The sequence below is a fragment of the Triturus cristatus genome, chromosome 5_1 (genome assembly GCF_964204655.1).
Source record: "Triturus cristatus chromosome 5_1, aTriCri1.1, whole genome shotgun sequence".
NCBI classification, from domain to species: Eukaryota; Metazoa; Chordata; class Amphibia; order Caudata; family Salamandridae; genus Triturus; species Triturus cristatus.
Genome location: NC_140587.1, coordinates 784,571,447 through 784,580,339, shown reverse-complemented (window position 1 = coordinate 784,580,339; position 8,893 = coordinate 784,571,447). Strand labels below are relative to the sequence as shown.

The 8,893-nt window shown below is 42.0% G+C and overlaps 1 protein-coding gene across 2 annotated transcripts in view; it reads left to right on the top strand.

Moving 5' to 3' along the window:
• Window positions 1-2,771: 2,771 nt before the first annotated feature.
• Window positions 2,772-8,893, top strand: part of THOC1 (THO complex subunit 1) — a 387,395-nt gene continuing 381,273 nt past the window's right edge. Inside the window, exon 1 of one of the 2 annotated variants that reach the window (XM_085605802.1) lies at window positions 2,772-2,988. In XM_085605802.1, coding sequence (XP_085461928.1) covers window positions 2,941-2,988 — 48 coding nt within the window. In that variant the 5' untranslated portion in view covers window positions 2,772-2,940. The remainder of the gene's footprint in view (window positions 2,989-8,893) is intronic. The other variant, XM_085605801.1, reaches the window with a different exon arrangement.

Below are 8,893 nucleotides of genomic sequence, written 5' to 3'. Positions count from 1 at the left end.
CCACAAAAAGAGCACTCCGTGAAAGAGTCTGGTTTCCAACACTAGACCTGATGGTAGAGACAACCCTGAAAGATTGCCCACAATGTCCGGATCCTCCTGCACCGCTACAAATGTCTCCACTACCGGAGGGTGTCTGGCAACACATTGCCATTGACTTCTTTGGGCCAATAAAATCGGGCCTATATGTCCTGGTCATCATGGACGAGTACTCCAGATTCCCCATCGCACAACTGTGCTCGTCCACAAAAGCATCGAGCACCATACCGATACTAGAGGAGGTCTTTGCCGCATGGGGCATTCCCCTAGTGGTGAAGTCAGATAACGGGCCTCCATTCAACAGCCACGACTTTGCTGCTTTTGCTCAACACCTCAACTTCAAGCACCGCAAGATCACACCATTATGGCCTCATGGCCTCAAGCCAACGGAATAGTTGAACGCTTCATGTCCACAATCAAGAAAGCCATTCAGCAAGCAGAACTCACCGGAAAGAGCTTTCAGATGGCACTCAACGAGGTACTGCAAGCATACCGAAACACGCCTCATTCCACCACAGGCAAATGTCCTGCCACTCTCATGCTAGGACGCCCAGAGCGCACCAGACTACCGATGATGACGATGGCAGCGAACGAACAGTATCCCGACTCTGACCATGAGGAGATGGCAGCCAGAGACAAGATAAAGAAAGAAAAGATGATGGACTATGCGGATGAACGGCGACGTGCAACGTCCCCTCAAATACAAGAAGAAGACTGGATGCTGGCACGACAAGAGCAGCCCCGGAAGACTGATAGCAAGTATCATGAGGTTCCGCTGAAAGTGATACAACAAAAAGGAACTATGATCACTGCAGAGACCGACGGAAGAAGACTCACCAGGAACGTGACGTATTTTAAAAAGTGCGGACCCAACATTAAGGAACTACTGACTGAACTGAAAATAGAGAAGAGAGAACCAGAGACACTGCCGCACCACAGTCAGACATTGATGGAAATGGCCGACGAGTACGAGCGTGACAATCCTGAACTCCCGGCACGCCCCAGACGGGTCTACCGTCTCGCCTTATTGAGGAACTTTAAAGAGACAGCTGCTGTGTTGGTCATATTCTGTTTTTCTTATTTACAGAGGGGGAGATGTAATGGCGCCGATGTAACAGTGCACAATGACCAAACAGGTCAGGCACTAGGACCGGCCTGAGTGGGGACCAGGGAGGGCAGAAAGGGAGGAGCGGAGGGCTAGGGACGGGAGTTAGCCGTTAGCCCTGGAAGAGGATAGACGTAATAAAGGAGCTGACCAGCAAGAACCCTGTGTCCGTGTCTCTTCTGTCCACGGGGATACTACAGGCAGGAGGTTGAACACAGGTGTCAGTCTTCCTGTAATTTAACACAGCCATCACTGGGCGGCAGCAGCAATTCCTCGGGACCCGGTTTGTCGAGAAAAGTACCAGAATGTTAAAAGCAACTATTTACCACATATACATGGAGAACCGGTACCAGTGCTGGCACTGCACGCTAGTGCTACTGAGGGCCCCCAATACACGGATCTTCTCAGCTGACTTGATTCTAGCTGCCTAAATATCAGAAATTAATTCCTTGTAGGTTGTTTTTAATATATATTATATTATGTCATAAGTGAAAGTCAGTAGTCAGCTGACTTGCGAGCCACAACATTGGCAAGCCTCAGGAGAGTATGGCGCACTAGTGCAATTAGGACGCTGTAACTATCTGAATACAGTGGACTTCAGTAATGCACTGCTCAACCCCAATAAAAACAAGCATTGGCCGCGCGGCAGTAAAAGTAACGCTGCGAGGCCGTAAAAGCGAAAGTCATCGCGATCGCTCTGAAAGCGAAAGTGATCGCGATAACGCGATAACGCGCTAAAGCGCGAGTTTTCAAAGTGCTGCTGAAGGCTAGCGGTTCGCGCGTGCACGCTCGTGTGAAAGCAAGCGCTAGGCCAGCCAGAAGCACTTTGAAAACTCACCTCCAAAATGTCTCTCCAAGCCAGCGCATGTGCTGGGCTCAGCGAGACCTAAAAATAGCTTTGTGACTAGAGATTAATTACTAAACATTTAAATGCTTATCTTCAGGATCACTCTGTCTTCTTCCCAAAAATCAGTACATTTATTTAAAAAGTCAAAGCACGACGTTGGTCACTCTATTCATAGGGCACATAAGGTCAGATGCATCAAAGTGCGATGCCCATTCTGTGTCTATGGGAAAATGTGTTCATTCATATGCCAATAGAGGTTTGGCTGCCTGTCAAACTCTAACGCCAATCATCCTCATACTTTCTACAAGCGCTTATGCGTTTCAGTGTTGTGAGATCTCAATGTAAACAGCCGAGAAAAGAGAAGGCGGACTAGTGTAATATAAAGGTCCCTACTATAATTTCATGCGAACATCATCGCTTTCTGAAAGTAGATAAACCTCATTACCCACACACAACGGAAGTTACAAAGCAGAATTCAATTTGGTGTGTGTCATTTGTTCAAAATATAACCTGTCAGTGTTGTGTCGACTTTTAATATATTTTAAGATAAACGTGATATCTCCGTTAAAGTACAAAGTATTTTTCAAAATAAAAGAAAATATTAAAGGAGTAATTTAAGAAATAAGAACTCATTTAAGTTTAGTTAAGAGAACAAAAATGTACACCTAAATCGCAGAAGATCTTTATTCTAAGCTTCCTTATCCAAGAGACCTTTTCAGTCCAATATGGCTGCAATGTTTTTCCACCGCTTTAGTACTTACGGAGCTGGAACGCGTGAAGCTCTTTTTCTAGTGGTTGAGCAAAGGGAGGAGGCAAATCGTAGAGTAGCTTGGTACTGATACACGACTCTGCAGAAGTAAAGCTGAAACGTCATATCTGTGAGACTCACGCTCCGGCAGCTGCGGCAACAAGACCTGAGCATCTGCAGCGGAGGCAGAGAGAGCAAGCCGCGATGTCGCCTCCGTTGTTCAGCTTGCCTGAGGCACGGACGCGCTTCACGGTAAGACTGTTAACGTTGCAGGGACTCTAAAGGATTCTAGTGGAGGTGGGGGCAGAGCATTGGAGCGTGAGGGCTGAGCCCATTTACCGATCTACCTGACGAAATACACTGAAACTGCCGAAAAGTGTAATTTGCTGGAAAAAAGAGGGGGAATTTAATATACCTTGGGTTTGCACTGTAATAAGGTTTGCTGTACGGAACAGAATAAATGCACTGTATGTGGTGAAATGTTAACCTGTTTACCAAGAAATTCCCGAGTCTCTCTACTTATTGTATATGCCACATTTGTGGTCAACAAAGCGAGAGATTATTCCAGAGGGGAAAGGCAGAAATAACACTTACCCGTTTGAAAGTATATTTTAATAAATTGCCCTTCCTTGGGGGGGGGAAAAACAACCAATGCAGTGTCTTGCACATAATTTATTTAGCAACTTCGACGTTTTCATAAAGAGTCAGCTCTTCCCACTATTTACCCCCTTCCCTGCAACACTACCGCCCCCAAAAGTGGCAGTCCATAACATCCTTAGGTTGCTGGTGATAAACAGTGTTTTTTGCTCATTGCAAACACAATTCAATATCATTTTCATACTCATTCAAGAACCCGGAGTTCCCTTCTTAACATTTCCCATATTTCCAAAAATCACAGGCTCAACCCTCTAAGCTGGGGAAAAGTGACCCAATCTAATAGGCTCCTAGACCTGAAGGTTAGTACAGGCCTCCGCATTGTTTACGACGTCATATGTTCACCCTGCCTATTACAAGCCCATCATTTCTTTATTAATATATTGCCAATGTGGTGGTTGAGGGATCCCTCTTCCACTGGAATTCAATCGTTAGTTTGGATAACCCCATGCACTGTCAGATCAGTGATTTGTCTGTCCTACGAGTTGATGTCCTCCAAATGATCTCTGTTGAAACTTTAAATACAAGTTTCTGGGTGGTTATAAAGATGATAATCATTAATGTTTCTTACCACATACCCCTGACCATCCATAAATGCACTTCTCTATTCCTCATATCACCGATCTTAGGCGAATATTAATCTTTACTGTGTCAGATCCTTGGATCCATGATAGAAAAAGAGAATATCACGTTCTTATTGTATCTTCACAAGCAGTGGGAAGTTTGCTCAATTCCAAAAACAAGTCTTCTATATAGTTGTGCAAGCCGTCTCTGCTGACGTGCTAGATGTAAACTTCTTTTATTGCTATTTTCATAGCACTAGCATTTAAGTTATAGCATTGTCATCTCGGTTCTCTTGACCATAATTGCCTTTACTTAACCTCTGAATGTCATGATTTCCCTTAATAGAGCTAGCAGGGCTTTTAGTCTATGCAGCTGAATTCACATTTTTGTTTCCAACCATCTCAGCCTCATATGGTTAGCTAACTATGAATTTGCCCTTGATGACCTCTTTATTTGTATCCCAACAGGAATAAGCCTCTTTCCACACTTAGCATTGAAACATAAAGTTTCTATCATTCAAATTTAGTGTACAAGTCCTGCAACACTAGCGGGAAAGCTTGTGATGCTTTGACATCTGCATGAAACAACCGCATATTTCAACATAACTCTATCCAGGACCCTAACACGTATGGCAAGGACAAGGAGGGGGTGGAAAAGGAGAGATGCAATAGGGTGGGAGGGGGACAAAAAGCTAAGAAAGGTAAAGAATTTAGGGCAATGAGGGAAGGTGAAAGAAGAAAATGGGATGCCTAAAAGCCAGTGCGCTTGTTGCTCGGATATGAATTTACCTTAAATAAACGAAAAGACAAGAGCCATTTGGCAAAACAGGACCAAGTTGGTTTAATTAAACGCTGCAACCGGGAGAGCCAGGACAGAGTGCATCTGCGTAGAATTTCTCAACGTACAAAGGTTTTGGCCGTCAATTTGTACAGTTCATGAGGTACAATAAAACAATTTTCTACATTCCAAAGAAGCATCTCAGTTGTAAATCAACAAATGCGGCCATTTGATAAGGACACATATGGCTCTTGATTTAGGGGAGAGCTAGTGTGAGCCAGTGAGTATGTGTCCAGATATCCGGCTTGAGGAGCGTGTGATCGCTACGTGTGATGTGCCTGTTGTGTTCTGATTGGTTGAGTGTGCCTATCTACATGTAGTATCTAACTTTGTGGTATTTTTGGGGAATGCAGGCCTTTGTCCAAACAGCTTTTATTGGGGCCAATTATCTTGGATTTGTTGGTGGTGCAATTATCTATCTGTACAATCGATCAGTGTTTTTTCCGTGGGTGCGCATTTGTCTTCGGTTTCCGGGACAGTTCAACTGTGACCTGTTACTCAACATGCATGGGCATGGGTCGCAGGACCTGCCTGACCATGAATCCCCGACTTGGGGTTGATCGAGAGGTCACCGTAGGTGGATCCTATAGTAATAATGTGTGTTCATCAGAACTCTTTAATGTAATATTGCAGCCACTAGAATTGTTTTTATCGACATTATCGTCATCACATATACAATTGTCATTTTGTTCGTTGATATAGTTTGTGCTGTCATTAACGAGTTTTTACTTGCTCTAGTCTGAATGTACATTGACAGTGGTCTCTTTAGCAACAACAATATTATTGTCCAAGCATGAATTGTTATAAACATTGGTATCACTGTTGCTGATGTCTGCGCTGCTGTGCAGGCACAAGTTATGGTATTGATTGACAGGCATTCTGTGGGTACAAGCAGTGGCATACGTTCACATTGCATTTACTGATATTGCTGTATAGAATTGTGGATATACAGAAAATAATTTGTGCTTAAATGTATTACCTTGTTTTTGTCGGCGAGTATTATCTCTCATTATGCCCCTTTTGTTTTTTCTCTAATCGCCGTACTTCACATTTATACCTCTGTTTAAACACTCCAACTGTGAACATTATCAGTTGACCATTGATGCAAGGTACAGTACGTTTAGTAAAGAGTATACGTTTCTCAGTTAAAGCAAATGTCCTGAGCAGTTCAATAATGAGGCATGGCATAGTTGAGTATTATTGACCCAATGACTAATAAATCTAGGCCAGAGAATGGTTAACTTTTGTGATGGACGCCTTCCTGCATTGAAGTAGTAAAATATATAATCCTGGAAAAAATCTTGATCCTGTTCTAAAAGGATAATTCATTCAAGAGACTAATGAATCACAGAAAAATGTAAGAGTGTAATGGATGGACAGACACACACGCATCACACCACACCACCCCACCCCCACACACCCTTTTGTTTGTAGACTAAAAGGCTTGGCCTATCTTGCTAATTGTTGAAAGACCATGGCTCTAGTACCTTCAACGAGTCTGTCAATGGTCATATGATTTATTCACTTGTGATGGCTGTTTGAAGTCTGTCCAAAGAACACACTTAAGAAAATAACAGCGACAAGTAAATAGGTTCTTAGCATGTCCTTATTATTTATTTGAAATAAATTGATACCATGTCTGATGGCATACCGATTTTGCCTTTAACTAATGTATGCCCAAAAAAGTACATTAGATAGTAAACTAAAACACAGAATCAAGCAGTTAGAAAGGGTTTCATAGCCTTTCAAAACAGTAATGATGGGAAGTTTCCTACGATATCCATGAAGAAAGTTCCACAACTTTGGGCCAGAGATGTAATACCTCCGGTCTCTATTTTTGCATCCTCTTATGTACCTGTCGCAGGAGCAACAACAAGGTACTTTCTTGATCAAAGGGCCCTTCCCTGGCGAATGTTGTGACTTTCTGTCCGTGGATACATTTGAAGGTAGTACATAGCTTTCTGACATGTGTGATTTTAGTTTTTTTTTAAGTCTGGTCTTTCAGACCGCATTAGGTGTCTTGCCAGGCTATTTTTTATACCCCAAAACATGGATACTTAGAGGGACTTTTGATCTATGGGCTTCATATATTGGTCTGTTAAATTGTCACTCCTATTTTACTTGCGTACAATAGCGTCAGCCCAATTTACTCATTGGCTCTCTTCACTTTGAGTGACTGCAGAAAGCCTTTCATATCATCCTATAAATAATTATTTTATCTTCAATTGCAACATTAGTTCAGTGTGTTTTTTAAGTAGTCTTAGACAGTGCATACATTATTTGTTGCAAGGCATATTGTGGCTTACTATAAACATCGAGGCAGGGAAGTAGAATTCCTATAGCTCGACAACCAGGACATATTGTTTGGGGTCAAGGGCAACACGTGTTCATGTATTTTGTCCTTGGACAAGGAGCCCAGCCCCCTACGGCCCAAACCCTTTGGTTGCCAGTTTGCAGCACCAAATTATGGATCAGGGAAGGGCACTGTCTGCAGTTAAGGTAATATTTTTGTCCATATGTTAATGCTGTTCAAACTTGTATTTATGGTTTATTAATTGAAAGCATTTATTATTAGGTTGAGCATTCTAAGTAAATGTTGTAAGCTCCGACTGCACTACTGAGAGTGGTTCCAATATTAAAATGTGTACACACGTTTTCAGAATTTAGCAATATGGGGCTATGTATAATGCTTCCGGAATGCTCCCTGATTTGATTAAAATATTTGCAGAAGATTGAAAGCAAGATTGATGATTCTTTGCTTTAAAAATAAACTGTTCATAAAAAAATAAAAGCAGAAAAAAACATTTAGCTAAACTGCTATAAAATTCCAGGTACCATTTCTTTGCAGCTTCATTTAGTAACATGTGTTGATGCATGCTAGTATTTCCCAAAAATATTCAGAATGGAAAATCAGTGTAACCAGTTTCACTAAAATTATGGGAAGCAAATAAACAAGCATTGGCAAAACCAGCAGGTCTAAAATTGGTGGCCAGCTTTTTAGTTTTGTCAATGTGTGACTTGTTTTGGCACGTTTTTTGTAAAACCCTATTGGTGTGGGAGCTGCCAGACCCTCACCATTCTAACAAACATTGGCAAAAACAAAAAATGTTTTTTGGTCTCAAACAACATACACTGCCACAGTAGTTACTGGCACTAAACAAAAACGATTTTGTGTGCCGATATGCTCCGTGTGAAAGAGCAGAATGCTTTCACTCACAGTTAAGTCAGCCAATACAGAGAGAGAGAGAGAGAGAGAGTTTTATTAAACACAAAAGGACACTCCACGCCAGACCAAATAAAGTGCCGAATTTTATTAAAGAAAGTCTCAAAAGTGCCCCCATGGTACATGTCCTTGCATTAAGTACAGCTATACAGCTTTCATGAATTCCCAAGAATTTACAGAAGTAGGACAAGAAATAGTACTCCTAGAAAATGTTTGTAAACTGCATTTTAGTATGAGCAAATCTGCATGTGTAGATTTGCTCATTCGAAAATCTGAGTGTTTGCAAGTTCATTTTCCCTCCAGCCACTTTTTTCCCAACTCTGGAAGAAGGTTTACGTCTGTCATTGTCAGGAGTAATTTTCCAACATTTCTCAGTATGGGAAAAGATTAGAGAAGAGTTGTTGAAAACCCTTAAAATGTGTAAGTAGGTTTGCACAGACTTTAAAGAGCATTCAAACCCTGGAACTATTGCTTACCACTACCTTCAGCCCCAGTATGTTGATCTGCGGAAACGTGGCAACATAAGGTGATTGCAAGTATTCAAACACTACTATAGTTTAAGCCCTGGCATAATCAGTGAGGCTATATCAGAGCTCTTATATAATGAGATTGCGGCCGTAATTTGTCGCTGCACTACATGGCTCCAAACGGGAAAGTAAATTTTGTTACAGGACAAGTAGATTTATGAAGTAACCTGCCCCATGGACAAGTAGATATTTTATGAAATTCCACACCCCTGTTTGAGGGGCTTGGAGCCCCCTCATTGCTTATCATTGGTTTTCTATGCTTGTCACTCTTATTTGCTTTCTTATTCGTGTCCCAGCATATCAGTCATGTGTTTGTCCCTCCTAAGGATCATTGCCTCTTTACCATGTGGGT